This window comes from Hibiscus syriacus, unplaced genomic scaffold (genome assembly GCF_006381635.1).
Source record: "Hibiscus syriacus cultivar Baekdansim isolate YM2019G1 unplaced genomic scaffold, ASM638163v2 tig00110482_pilon, whole genome shotgun sequence".
Lineage (NCBI taxonomy): Eukaryota > Viridiplantae > Streptophyta > Magnoliopsida > Malvales > Malvaceae > Hibiscus > Hibiscus syriacus.
In genome coordinates, this window is record NW_024062758.1 from 5,181,628 (window position 1) to 5,196,243 (window position 14,616).

The following is a 14,616-nucleotide window of genomic DNA, read 5'->3' on the forward strand; positions in this document are numbered from 1 at the left end:
AAAAAGTTTAATTTTTCAATTGCTTCTACCAAATTCTTAAAAAGGCCAATTCACCCCCCTCTTGCCATTATTCGGCTGATCGATAAAGCTACCAAAGATAGACTTGTTGAAATCACCTACGTAAGTGTGAAGAACTTGCCAACTTCTATGAACGATATTGTGTTGTCTTTCTAGAGAACTGACTAGCATCCCGAGATATGTTGGCTAAATTGATTGATCTATCGCGAAACTTAATTGGATATGAGATTAGTCATGTGTCATAATTTTACTCCTATTTTAATAAGTTCAAAATTCGTTCACTTGTTAAGAGAAGAATTGCTTATTGCACTATGTATTAGTTCAAATCTAACAAATACTAGTGCTTAAGCAATTAATTTTGTTGTTGCTATTTTCTCGTTTTTAATAATCTTTTATTTATTTTGCATTAGTGGGGATTCTTGGATAATGCAAATAATTAAATAGAAAATAAATATATTTTAAAAAAAGATTTTTTCTATATTTAAAAGATACTGAAGAGTGGTTAAGATTTTATTATAAACACAATCATTCATGAATACAAATTTAAGCATCCCGGTGAGTAAATGGGGATGTCAGAGATTATTTGCCTTGTTCTGAACTTTCAACTACTTGATATCCTGCACATGTGCTAAACTTGGAGTTTTGAATTTCATTTTCTGCAGATTTATTTGACACAGAGAAATTATTAGATTCTATGGAGAACTTGAGGCATGAGGGAGCAGTAGATATTCCAAATTATGATTTCAAGAGTTATAAGGAAAAAAAGCTTTTCCAGCTATCACATTTTCCAAATTCAACATGTTACTCAATGAAGCCGGCTTTAATGCTATTGTAGTTGATCAATGAAAGAAATGTTTTCTATTATCGCTGATGTTTCTGCTTTTGCTTCTTTTCAGCTGATATTTATATGCAACTAATTTTTAATGAATGCAGTATTCAAAATTTGTGAAGCCTGCTTTCGATGACTTTATACTTCCAACAAAGAAGTATTCAAAACATGACTGTCTTTTATGCCGATGCCTTGTATTTTTCTTCAATGCAATAAAATGTTTCCCTTGGGTCTCTCACTCACGGAATACCTTATGCAGGTTGTTGAACATGGGCTGGGCTGGGACATCCGCCATTTGCAGAAAAGCAGGCATCAACTGGGCATGTATTTTATAGGTTATGAAAGCTCTGATTATTTTTTTTATCTTACATCGTTGTAAAGATTTGTTCTCCGTCATCATCTGGTTGAAATGTTATCTAGAATAGGGTTTTATGATAGGCTTGTTTTTGTTCTTATAAAAAAAGGTTCAAGTCATTAAGATTTTTAAGTATCTGGTGGTGTTCTTCACTTGAATAAGTTGGGTTTAGATATATCTTGGTCTATGATCATTTCACTTGATTCCCCAGGATCCTCGGGATGTACAAGTGATGTGCAAAAGCTTCCCAAGTGTAAAGATTGTGACATCTGAGATCGATATTGGTTTAAATGATTATTTCCGTGTTATCCTAAGTTCAGTGAGCGATATTTTGGAACCTTTGATGATAACCAGCAAGTGGTGCCCCCTTTGCAATTCTTCAATTCAGTATCTTCTCCCTGAGCTGGGGGTTTCAACTTGAGTATGCTTCTCGTCAGTTTTGACTTGGACCCATCTTTACATTTTCCTAAATCTAATCAAGATGTGAGAATCTTTCTTAACCATTAATAATTTATAAACTTCCACAATGGTAATTGTTTGAACCTTACACCTCAACATATACTCCACAATCAATTAAAAAGGCTACTACAGTGCGCTGATATTATATTTGTTGTTTATAATGTGAAGTACGGCCCGAGAGTTTGGACCAATTGTTAAGGATGTGGCTGAAATGGGGGAATTGAGTTTCCATCTCTCGATTCCCCCAACAAAACAACAGTTTCAAGGATAAGCAATTTGCGATACATTGTAAGGAGGGATAATAAGATGCCACTTGGGCACCAATCTGATCACTCATTACTTTATCCGACTATGATAATTTTCCATGGGTTCTTCTTTTGACACGTGTAACGTTCTTGATGCATCTCATGGAATCTCTTATATGCAGCATATTCCTTACCATCTCATCTATACATATAAGAGTGGTGCTCCTTTGGATTTGCTTTTGTAAGTTTCCTCGTATTACCCATTTATCTTCCTCTCCACCCTTAACCATGTCGGCTTTTGTTGGCAAGTATGCAGGTAAACTCTCCTCCACCTTTATCATCAATATATTTATATTAAAAATATTGTTTTCATTGGATGATCATTGCATATATTCATGTTGAAGAAGATGTCAACTTTCATTGAACTGCATGCACGATAACTACGTAGGAACCTATCTGCTTTGTAAAATGCATGTTCATGTGTTCATTACAGATACTATGTAATGCATGAATTCATTGATACTAGCCTTGGACTAAAATGCATCAACTTTTTTTTCTGCAGACGAGTTGATCAAGAACGCCAAGTACATCGCCACCCCAGGCAAGGGTATTTTGGCGGCCGACGAGAGTACCGGCACCATTGGAAAGCGTCTCTCGAGTATCAACGTCGAAAACATCGAATCCAACCGCCAAGCCCTCCGGGAGCTCCTTTTCACCTCTCCGAACGCCTTGACGTACCTATCCGGCGTCATCCTTTTCGAGGAAACGCTTTACCAAAAGACATCTGATGGGAAACCCTTCGTTGAGGTCCTTGAAGAAAACAACGTCATTCCGGGTATCAAGGTCGATAAGGGCACCGTCGAGATAGCCGGCACCAATGGCGAGACCACGACTCAAGGGTTCGACTCCTTGGGCGCGCGGTGCCAGCAATATTATAAAGCTGGTGCGCGTTTTGCCAAGTGGCGGTCGGTGCTCAAGATCGGTCCCAACGAGCCTTCTGAGTTGTCGATACAGCAGAACGCGCATGGGTTGGCTCGTTACTCCATCATTTGTCAAGAAAATGGGCTGGTCCCCATTGTGGAGCCTGAGGTGCTTACCGATGGCCCTCATGATATTCAGAAATGCGCCGCCGTCACTGAAACCGTGATTGCGGCGGTTTACAAAGCGCTGAATGAGCACCATGTTTTACTTGAGGGCACTCTCTTGAAACCTAATATGGCCACTCCAGGTTCTGACAGCCCAAAGGTAAACCATATATTATCACCTACGATCAGTGATCTTATATCTTCATGATGGCTGAAAAAACACTTGTATTGATCTGCACAGGTTGCAGCGGAGGTGATTGCGCAATACACGGTGACCGCACTTCGTCGATCCGTCCCGCCGGCAGTGCCGGGGATCGTGTTTTTATCAGGCGGACAAAGCGAGGAAGAAGCAACGATTAATCTGGACGCGATGAACAAACTGGACGTGTTGAAGCCATGGACGTTGTCGTTCTCGTTCGGACGAGCCCTGCAACAGAGCACGCTCAAGACATGGGCAGGGAAGAAGGAGAACGTTGCGAAAGCGCAGGAAGCATTTTTGTCGAGGTGCAAAGCGAATTCGGAGGCCACGCTCGGAAAGTACGGCGGAGGAAGTGCCGGTGGATTGGCTTCGGAAAGTTTGTTTGTTAAGGGTTACAAGTATTAAAGCATTTATATATGTATGTGTTGGTTTGAGAATAATGCACGGCTAATCATCTAATTTATCTGTTGTGCTCATTTCATTGCTTCAAATATTCTTGTATAATGTTTATATTAATAATAGAAAAAGAGGCAAAAAGCCTTTGCTACTTAATGCATTAAACGAGATGATTCACAGTGACCAACACTAACAGCTACTGAATTAACTACAGATACCATTAAAGAAACTAATCTTTGAATCGTGAAGTCGAAATGCTCATAAAACTTAATTGATTTGCCCTTTGATCTTCTGCATTCAATACGCTAAAAGTAAACGAAACTGAATGTTTATATTAATAATAGAAAAGAGGCAAAAAGCCTTTGCTACTTAATGCATTAAACGAGATGATTCACAGTGACCAACACTAACAGCTACTGAATTAACTACAGATACCATTAAAGAAACTAATCTTTGAATCGTGAAGTCGAAATGCTCATAAAACTTAATTGATTTGCCCTTTGATCTTCTGCATTCAATACGCTAAAAGTAAACGAAACTGAATGTTTATATTAATAATAGAAAAAGAGGCAAAAAGCCTTTGCTACTTAATGCATTAAACGAGATGATTCACAGTGACCAACACTAACAGCTACTTAATTAACTACAGATACCATTAAAGAAACTAATCTTTGAATCGTGAAGTCGAAATGCTCATAAAACTTAATTGATTTGCCCTTTGATCTTCTGCATTCAATACGCTAAAAGTAAACGAAACTGAAGCATCGGATTAACAAAATGATTCTTCGGAAACATGAATCTCGAAAAACTATAAAATGTTGGAGTTGAATGCATGTTTTAGTGGAAGATATTGAAAAGCCAGGCCTGTAATTCTTATAAAATGCAGTCAAAAAGGAAGGCAGTATTAAGGAAAATTGCATGTCATGGAATCAATTATGGAATTGCAGAGTCTAGAGACTAATAAAGAAAAACGGATAATGCATTACAGCAGCAGCCATAAGATACTGCTGGTTGGAGAGGGTGATTTCTCTTTCGCCGCTTGCTTAGCAAGATTTCTAGGTCCCATGGTCAACCTGGTCGCCACATCTCTTGATTCTAAAGGTTTATGTTTTATATCTTGTCAACTTCGAAATTTGTTTTATGTATTCAAAAAAGTTTAAAGGAGAGAACTTTGGTTCGAAACTATGAGACACATTCCCACATTAAAGGATGAAAAAAATGGGTTTTTTTGTGGAGTTTTCGATGATATCTTACAATTGTGGGATCAGAATTTTTACTGCTTTCCAAAGTTTGATTATTTACTGATTTTATCATATTGAGTCTGTGACTTTAGAGACGTTGAGGAAAAAGTACAATGGAGCGATGTCAAACTTAAAAGCACTCAAAGAACTTGGATGTACCAGCATCCATGGTGTAGATTGCTGCAGTATGAAACAACACATTGCCCTCCGTTTAGACTTCTTTGATCGGATTGTCTACAATTTTCCTCATTCTGGATTCCACGGCTGTCGTGAAGATACAAATTTTGTTATCGAGTAAGTTCTGATCAACCTACATCATATATACATATACATTATACATACTTTTAATGAAGGGTACTAAAAGAAATAAAGTAATGGTGTTTTTATACAGGTTCCATAAGAGAGTGGTGAGGGGCTTCTTGAGGAACGCGGTTCAGATGCTGACAATGAATGGAGAAGTTCATATAACTCATAAAACTTCACACCCATTCAATATGTGGCGAATTGAGGAGCTTGCCAATGAAGCTGGATTACGGTTGGTTGAACAAGTGCCGTTTTCGTTGTGGTGTTATCCCGGCTATCAGAACAAGAGAGGAGATGGAAATAAACCAGATGAGAGCTTCCCTGTTGGAGCTTGCAGTACTTTCAAGTTTAAGAAAATGATCTAGTTGATATTTGCAACTTTTAAGAGGTTTCCTGTCATTGAACTTTCAGTTCAATCTAAATAACATGGATGAAATGATGTTTGCTTGTTTATAAAGCTTAAAACAATCTCAGATTAATGATTAAAACAGTGATCTTAAATACCAAAATCTTTCAAGTGCAATACTCTACGATATTGGACAAATAATTCATTTGGATGAGGGAAAATGCACTATCATAAGGGATAATGGAAGACATTGATTTTATATTTACATGTCGGATGTTCGATTCACATCTCCTTTTGAGCAATGATTCTTCAGAAGTGTGCAATCTCAACATCCCAAATCCACTGGCTTTATCCTCTCCAGACTCTATTGAAACAACTCGACCAATCTGAGTTGGGTCGTCCATGTAATAGTTCACCAAATCTCCATCATTATCCTTATATTTGATCAAAACTGACCTGGATGAAGGAAAACGTTCGCTCACAATCTCTCTCGACACTTCGAAGCTGCAATTAACCGGCATTTGGGAAAGCCTTATGTCATGATCATATGCAAGTTTCAATGACTTCCATTGACTTGCCACTGGAACCTGCTCACGCATAGACGTAACAAAAGACTGTTTTCTCTGGCCAACCTATTCAGATTATTAGTTGCATTCGAAGAACCACTCCAAGGCTTCAGCACAAGTTTTGGCAATTGTTCCTGGAACCAGTTTCGGCTTCTCCTACCGTTATTTTGATTCTTATCTAGCTTATTATTTGGTGGTACAACCAATCCTCGAGGAGGTGATACCCATGCCTTCTTAGGCGACTGGCCAAGCAGGTAAGCAAGGTCCAAGGCCAGCAATCGGGGCACCACGAACAGCAGAAGCCACTGGACCCTCCAGGCAAGGACCCAATGCAGTCGTTAATCTCCGAGCAATCTCCAAAGCATCCTTGTTATTTGGTTTAGCCCCCAAATGAAGTTGAACATCCTGCAACGCCATTTCATGCTTTCAACTCGGTCCCTTCGAAGAAGAGGGTGAACCTAAATTGCCATATTACACTCAGCAATAATAGCATTATAATCAATGGGTTTCATTTGCATCAAACAAGCGGCTCTATTGCTGTGAAATACAGCTCTGTCAGGGTGGTCTTAGGGATAAGCTTAAGAGCATTAGTATAATGTTGAAGAGTAGCCACATTGCCTTCTTCTCTGAGCTCATTGGCTCTTTTCAAAAACTGGAATTATTTTCAACACCACCCTTGACATGTGGAATTGTATTGCTGGAATAATTTTCAACTGAAACCTGGTTTGAATTTGAACCACCCTTCTTTTTCCTACCCCCTGAATTCCCCACAAACTGACCAAAAAAATCAAACTTTTTTTATTCCCTCTTTCTATCAAGGATCATAGACTCGAGAATTATATTCTTATAATCTTTTTGAACTAGGCTTTGAGCTTATTAGAAACTTGGGGTTCAGAGATAGAAACAGAGCAAGAGCGAAGGAAATGGTACTTACAGAAAAACACATAATAAAGTTAAGGTATTGATGAAATTTGATTAATTTCTATTTTTACTTCTAGTATAACTTGGACATCGATGAAATGAGTGTTTCCAGTTTTCTTTAGGATTGCAACAATTTTCCAAATGTGTATAAAAAGTTCAAATCAAACGGATAATCAAGTAAAATTTCACTGTGTTACAAGTTTGTCACTGAGTGAAAAAAAAATAATGAAAAATGAAAGGCAATGTCAGCCTCCAAAGAGAATCCCAGCAGCCTGTTCTTCGTTGCCATCGCATAATTTCAGAGCTTGTATACCATTTCTCTTGGAAACCCCAACTCAACAAGTTTTGCAACTTTGGCTTCAAAATCAGGTTTCTGCAGAGAAACAAAGCTATCTCAGATTTACAGTAGCGATCGAACTTGAAGATTAAACTTTTTTTTTTATAAGTGTAGACACCATTTTTTTTAAAAGATATAACTAACAAGAGTTTATTTCTTAAGAGTATTCTTTCATTACCATATCTTTTAAAGCAACAACCACACCAACAAACATACAACAACCAAGCAAGGAGTCTAGTTGCATTAGAATTTTATTGTTAATAGGATTCTAAAAATAGTTAATTTTTTTCACTATAAATACATGTAATCCTCCCCATTTATAGCACACGATTTACATACAAAATACATAGGAAAACAAGAAAAATACAAAGGCAAAGCTATTGTAAACGATTCGAAAAGGAAATAAAATGTAGTATCTTTTTTTACTTTTGATTCTCTCTCTTACATTTACGTTTTAATTATTATTATTTTATTTATTTAACTTTTTTATACGCACATTTCCCTTGTTACTCATTTTATTTAATTGTTTTGTTATTTTTTTTCATGTAATATTTTTTTATATTTTATGCATTTTCTTTTTTAATTTAATATATATTTTTATTTTTTAGATTATATATATATATATATTATTTTCTTATTATCAGTTTTATTAATTTATATATATATATATATATATATATTACTATTTTTTATTTTTTATTTATTATATATATATATTATTTATTTTATTATTATTATTATTTGTTTTATTTATATATTTTTTTTCTTTATTTTTTTATATTTATTTTACTTACTATTTTATCTTTACTTTCTTTATCTTATCTTTTATTTAATTTGTTTTTTCTTCATTTTAATTTAATTTATTTATTTATTTCTTACCTTTTTATCTAACATGATTTTTGACCTTCTTAAGACCACACATTTCAAACTATCTAAGGTAAGTAATTGTGATCGTATTTTTACATTTTAATTTTAAATTACAATTTTCTTAATTTAAGACAACCGGCAAATTAATTGGTACCGAAAGGACGGTTCAAGGGTGCTAATCCTTCCTTGACCGTAACCGACTCCCGAACCCGACATATTTCTGGTAAAAACGCAGATAAGGTAAGATGGTGTCCGACCCACATAAATTCGTTTTAAAGTGGTCGGTGGCGACTCCTAACCCAATTATTTCAAGTCGAAGCCCAATTCGGGGCCCAACCAAAAGACGGTTACGACAGCTTGGCGACTCCACTGGGCACAGGTAAGTGAGTCAGGCTAAGGTAATTTCCAGTTGTCTTTTTAACTAAAATGGTAAGTTTAAATTTTAAGGTAATATTTCGATCATTTTTTACTTAATTTTGATTATATTTTCGGGTAAATAGTTGTACTAATCGTTTTCTCATGATTTCAGCCCTTAAATATTTTTTTCATCTAAGGCTCTAAACCCGAGCTCCAAACCAATTTTAAGTGGGGGTGAAAGCGACGCCTTCGTGTGAATTTATTCATCGTATGGGCCTAGCAAGTAGCCTTCGGGATTCATATACCTTATGTCTTCGTGTGAATTTATTCTCCGTATGGGCATAAGGAAATGTGTCATCTCGAGTTTAACTTAGTCCACACAATCCTATGTTGGGTTTAAGACTAAGGGTCTGGTAAGCCCAAGGGGGCGCCGACAAGGAGAACTCAGGTACCGTTTTCTATAACCTAAACCGGGAGATTACAGGGAATTAGAGCCCACCCCAAAATCACATTCCAAACCCTAGGCTGCTTTGTTTCATGCTTTACTTTCTGTTCAAAGCATGTGAACTAGAAATTTATGTGGTTAGGACTTGTTCAAAATCAACATGCGGGATAGAGATCATTTCCGGGTAGGAATACTAAGCATGTTCGGGTAGATATCATGTGGGTAGGACTTTTATTTTCATGATTGTTTTTTTACCTCACTAACTCTTTTTCATTTTTTCTCTTTTTCATTTCATTTTCATTATTTGTATCATTTAAAAGAGGTGTTGATCCACCAAAAACAAGTTCGTTAAACGTAAATAGTCTGCATTAATGGATAAATGGGTTGTAATACAATAGGTAAAAAACGTAGAGGTCCGATTATGGTCAGAAAAGACTCAGAAGGAAAAGGGAGATCTGCAAGGCAATTATGTGTCACATTCGATCAAGAAGACGTGGTGCCCACAATCAAGTACATCAAAAGTCAACTTTTCAAAAATGGGTTGACAAAGGTGGCAGGGGCAAGACGAGAAAAAGGTTACTGACCTCGAGAGTCCCTTCAAAGGCAACAAGAACAAGGTGACAAAACGATAGCTGAATTGGAAGCCATTGTCGACAAATTCAATGAACTTCAGATAATCCCTTTGATGGAGGATTTCAATGATGTTTCCGTTATAGAACAGGTTCAGCAAAGGATGAAAGCCAGAGATGTAGTCATTCGATACTTCTGGGGACAAGTACAAAAAATAGCTCGTCACTTGCACGATTTAGCCAGATAAGCCGGAGCGGTTCAGTAGGGTATTCGACCGGTGACAGACGAAGGCAGAAGACTAGTCAACTTGTTTCAAGGTCTAGAGGATTTAGTCTGGATGTACCTTTAAATATGTTTATTGTCTCTTAAAAGATAAAACACTTTTGTCCCAATAAAGATTATTTATAATAACAGACATATTTTTGGATCAATGCCTCGAACATTTCATGTATTTTTGCATTTTGCATCTACATTTCATTTTTTCAGCATTTTCATAAACATGAAATTTCTTCATGGAGAATTCGATGAAGTGGTTTTAACCACATGATAACACATGGAAGCAAGATTGTAACATCAAAAGAAAAAAACTGAAATCACAACGAATGAGCCCGATCAGCTGGTTGTACGACTAAGCCTGCCAGGATGATCTGAGAAAAGAGTCCACATAACCTAAGGGCTACGATGTTGAAGCTGTTTGTAGTTACCACATAGGATGCTCCATACATTCCTCTGAGAACTATAAGGCGCTGAAGTGCGAGATCCAAAACTTGATGGATTCAGGGGCATGAACAACCGAAGAAGGGGACATTGCATATATCATTTGCACTTAGAGGATTGTTTTGTTTGAACACGTCTTTGATCTTTCATGTTTGCTTAATCTTTTAAACGATTGAATTTATGCTACTTTCTAAGGTGGAGCAATTAGTTCTTCGAATATTAAATGAATTAAGGATTCTTTTAATTCTTCAAGAATTATAGATTTTTGACAGATGGCAAGATTAGACCTTTTTTATCCTGTCTCAAACCCCAAAATAAAATACCTTGATTCTTTACCCAAAATAACTGAGGGTCATTACCAAAAAGACCAAATTTTGACATTACCTCCATTTGAAACTTCTGAACATTGCCTTTATCTTTTGATACACCCATACCTTTCTTTGAGTCAAATAAAGTCACACCATTGTCTTTTTAGATTCAAAATTGACATTTTTATGCCATTAAAACCCAAGGAATTGAGTTGTTCATTTGAACATGAGTCTTGGGCATCTCGCAGGGAGCATGAACATTGAGACATGTTGGGGGCAAAAAGCAGAAAGAATAATTCACTCGGAATAATTCTACCATGCATTAATTGCACTGTTTTCATGTGAATAAAAATAATCCTGAAAATCTATCCCCTTTGGGATACCTCTTCTGTGAAAGCTTCCATGTATGAAATGATGAACGACTTTCTTTCTTTACCCCTTCACAACAGGAGAAAATATATATCCCTTGTGTCCCCTTTTGAGCCTATAGTATTTTTTTCTGATTCAACCCTAACCAAGGATCACCCTCCACACTGGGGGGCAAGGTGGAGAAAATCTGGTCGCATGAGTGAAGACATTGATTTAGATGAGATACCGAAAGGTGAACCAAATGCCAAGTGCGAAGATTCAATCAGAACAAAAAGAGAACAAAAAGAGAAAAAAAAAAAGCAAAGAGAAAATAAAAAGAGAAAAAACAAAGGAAAATTGAAGAAAAAAGAAGACAAGATGCATATGCAAAGATTCTCTCGATTCAAACTATGAGATTGATCAAGCAAAATCATTTCTAAATCTCTGAACCACTTCACTCGAAGATCATAGATCATCAAATGAGATTGATCAAGCACAATCATTTCTGAATCACTGAATCACTCCACTCAAAGATCATAGAGCATCAAGAGAGAGACACATACGAGCAGATTCAAATTCAGCAAGATATGATTGAAGACATCAGAATGAATTGATCCTTGGTTTAATCACCCTTAAACACTTGTTTGGGCCTATTTATCATTTTCTTTCATAACCATGAACCATGGCCTACATTACGTGCCTTAAAAGTCCATTCTAATCATACATGAAGTTCTTAACAGAAGAGACTATCTTCAGATTTCATCCCGCCCATCAGGATTAATCTTTATTTGCAAAAAATAGTGTAATTAATGCATGATAGAGAAAAATAACAAAAGGGGGTTCAAAACGTAAATTACGAATGACGTCTTGAAACCAAAGGAGGATTCAAGTTGAAAACCTGAAAAGGCGGCTCGAATACAAAAATTGGGCAGCTGAGGCGATCGCACAAATTCCTTGATAAGGCATCGCACAATCCGAGCTTGACCATGAAAGCTGAGAATCAGAGAACACTTCCAATAGAGGAGCATGCAAGATACCCCATCAAACCTTTGAGCATCAAATAAACAAACAATAACCTGAGACATTTTTATCATTTTCTTACTTAACCATTTCCCAAAAATAGATTTGATCTTGGCACGTGTCAAACGGCTATAATTTATTGAAGGATTAACAATGTAATTAATTCTTTGATATCCAATGAACTCCAGTTTTATGATTTGTCTCAATTGTAAAACCGTGAAAGGGGCAATATTTTCAAAACTTTTGGTTAAACATTTTTTGAAACTCTTTTTTGATATTTTCAAAACTTTGAAAATAAAAAAGAAAGAAAAATATTTTTTTTCAAAACAAGACAATCTCCGTAGAGTGGATCTTGGTAAATGACATGTGGCTCTCAAATACAAAACTCATGCTTAGAATCAATGCTAAATCAAGAAATCAGGAACAATGAGGGCATCTTTAAAGATTCAACATCAAATGTTGGGGTATTTTTTATATTTAACATTAAATGTTGGGGAATTTTTTTAGATTCAACATCGAATATTGGGGCATCTTTGGGAATTCAACATCCCGATGCAAATTATCAGACCTTTTGAAGGCATTTCCTCCATATGCAGGAACAAGCACACAAAGCACGAGACTCCATCCAGGGGATAAAACAGAACTAATTCATGTTACATGCATCTTAGACATACTTAAGAACATCGTATTTATCAAGTTTTCGCAGCTTTTAGAGTCAAGTGTCAACTTCAAGATGAAGGATGCTCGATTCAAAAGCACATGGTGGTTGCTCTACCTCACAGCGAAGGGGTGATTGTCTGACAACAAAACAACTTTCCAGTTTCAGTCAGAGTCAATTTCAACTTCACGGCGAAGGATATTGAACTCAAAGCGACACAATTCGCTCGAGAGTAGATTTCAACTTCACGACGAAAGATATCTAGCTCGAAGCCAAACTTCACAATAAAGGGGTCATCTACGGTTTCGACTTCACGGCGAAGGGAATCGCGTCCACCCGCTATATACAATACTTGGTGTAACACCCTCAACCCGTATCCGACCCGCATACAAGTCTGAGGTGTCACATTGACTTTTCAAACTTTAAACTTTTAACGAAAACCAATGAAATTTAAAACTTTTATTAAAATAACATTGTCACTGTATACGAGTTAACCAAAACAAGACAAAACTAATCAGAGCATTTGTAACTAACACTTTTCTTACATGCCAACACACTACATACAACAAAATACCTACTGTGACTTTACTTCTGATCTGATCGTTAAGTAGAGATATGTTGATCTGCAAATTCCTATTCTTGATTCTCCTGCTCTTCGAAACCTACATATAAAAACACTTACACGCTAAGTCATAGACTTAGTGAGGCATAATTACATAATAAAGAATTACTAAAATATAAACATGTCGTCTACTATCCAAACACAATTATACTATCATACCATCATTTATTATACCACATATGAGCTAATATAAATCATAATAATACCATATTAAGATACAATTATATACATCCTCGTTATATCTTATTTAAGCCCATATACACTATTGAGAACCCAAGGTATACGAGTATTATGATGTTGTGCACACGTATGGTGTCACCATAGCTCAATGAATGTTCCGAATGACCTATCCAGAAGCCATAAAGATCCTCAGTAACTATCCAGAGGTCATAAAGATCCTCGGTAACTGTCTATAGGTCCCGAAGAACCTAGGTAAACTATCCATATGTTCCTTAGAACATAGGTATATTGTCCATATGTCTCGAAAGACATAGGTAGTTTTTTGACTCTTGGCATGCCAACTATACTTACAGTTCTTATAACTCATATCATGGGCATTGTCTTTTACCTTATTACATATTCACACATCATATCACATTTTTCTTTTTCTATAGCTCTTTATCACATGTTCATATGATCATCTTATTACCTATACATTTTCATATAACCATTACATACATACATACATACATACATACATACATACATACATACATGTCATCATTTATGTTTTTATCATACTCATATAGTATTATCCTTCATCTCTTTTATCTCTTGATCATTTTTCATCCAATAACTTATATAACTGTATATATATCACGTATACTAGTTCCTAGGTCCCATCACACTAGCATATTTTCATATATTTGTAATCACGTAGTTTATCTTTTTTTCATATAATTCATGTCACCCCTCATATGATTTCATATTCATATGCTATATATTTCATATTGTTTCTTATGTCCTTTCCATACTTCTTATTTCATATTCTTATGAAATCATATTGATCATTTTAACTATTTCACATATTTAACACATTTATCTACCTATTTACACAACTAATATAATATATATATATACTGTAACATGTCAATACATATGCTCATTCATACATATAAACCATAACAAACACAGCACACACACTTCATATACCTAATATAGATATCTCGTAACTCATTCAATCCCATATGACACATACATTCATATATAAGCTCTAATCTGGAAAATAGACTTGCCACAATTTGCATAGTATATCCCATAATGCATATGGTATGAATTCATATCATATTTAATAATATTGAATGAATCATGTATCAAGATATTAAATCTAGACTTATCACAAGTCTAGAACTGAATATACTAACATAATCATGTTATGCACATGCACTCACCTTAGCCTTGTTT

The 14,616-nt window shown here is 35.8% G+C and overlaps 2 protein-coding genes across 4 annotated transcripts; both read left to right on the plus strand.

Annotated features, from left to right (window-relative positions):
• The first annotated feature begins 2,098 nt into the window (after positions 1-2,098).
• Positions 2,099-7,981, plus strand: LOC120129010 (fructose-bisphosphate aldolase, cytoplasmic isozyme 1-like). 3 transcript variants are annotated; one of them, XM_039146618.1, is made up of 4 exons: positions 2,099-2,222; positions 2,469-3,151; positions 3,233-3,602; positions 7,959-7,981. In XM_039146618.1, the coding sequence occupies exons 1-3, from the start codon at positions 2,195-2,197 to the stop codon at positions 3,593-3,595; spliced, it is 1,074 nt and encodes a 357-aa protein (XP_039002549.1). In that variant the 5' UTR covers positions 2,099-2,194; the 3' UTR covers positions 3,596-3,602; positions 7,959-7,981. The 3 variants fall into 3 exon arrangements, with proteins under 3 accessions (XP_039002549.1, XP_039002548.1, XP_039002546.1); XM_039146617.1 differs by lacking the exon at positions 7,959-7,981 and adding an exon at positions 7,911-7,958 and having other exon boundaries at positions 3,233-3,607; XM_039146615.1 differs by lacking the exon at positions 7,959-7,981 and having other exon boundaries at positions 3,233-3,608.
• On the plus strand, positions 4,564-5,497 carry LOC120128872 (uncharacterized protein At4g26485-like). Its single transcript, XM_039146485.1, has 3 exons — positions 4,564-4,687; positions 4,920-5,121; positions 5,219-5,497. Exons 1-3 carry the CDS (start codon positions 4,564-4,566, stop codon positions 5,493-5,495), a joined length of 603 nt encoding a protein of 200 aa, XP_039002416.1. The 3' UTR covers positions 5,496-5,497.
• Positions 7,982-14,616: the final 6,635 nt, after the last annotated feature.

Coding starts and splice junctions, on each gene's coding strand:
- LOC120129010 (XM_039146618.1), top strand. CDS start 2,195: ATGTCGGCTTTTGTTGGCAAGTATGCAG. Junction 2,223..2,468: donor TTTTGTTGGCAAGTATGCAG/GTAAACTCTCCT, acceptor TTTTTTCTGCAG/ACGAGTTGATCAAGAACGCC. Junction 3,152..3,232: donor CAGGTTCTGACAGCCCAAAG/GTAAACCATATA, acceptor TGATCTGCACAG/GTTGCAGCGGAGGTGATTGC.
- LOC120128872 (XM_039146485.1), top strand. CDS start 4,564: ATGCATTACAGCAGCAGCCATAAGATACTGCTGGTTGGAGAGGGTGAT. Junction 4,688..4,919: donor CACATCTCTTGATTCTAAAG/GTTTATGTTTTA, acceptor CTGTGACTTTAG/AGACGTTGAGGAAAAAGTAC. Junction 5,122..5,218: donor GATACAAATTTTGTTATCGA/GTAAGTTCTGAT, acceptor GTTTTTATACAG/GTTCCATAAGAGAGTGGTGA.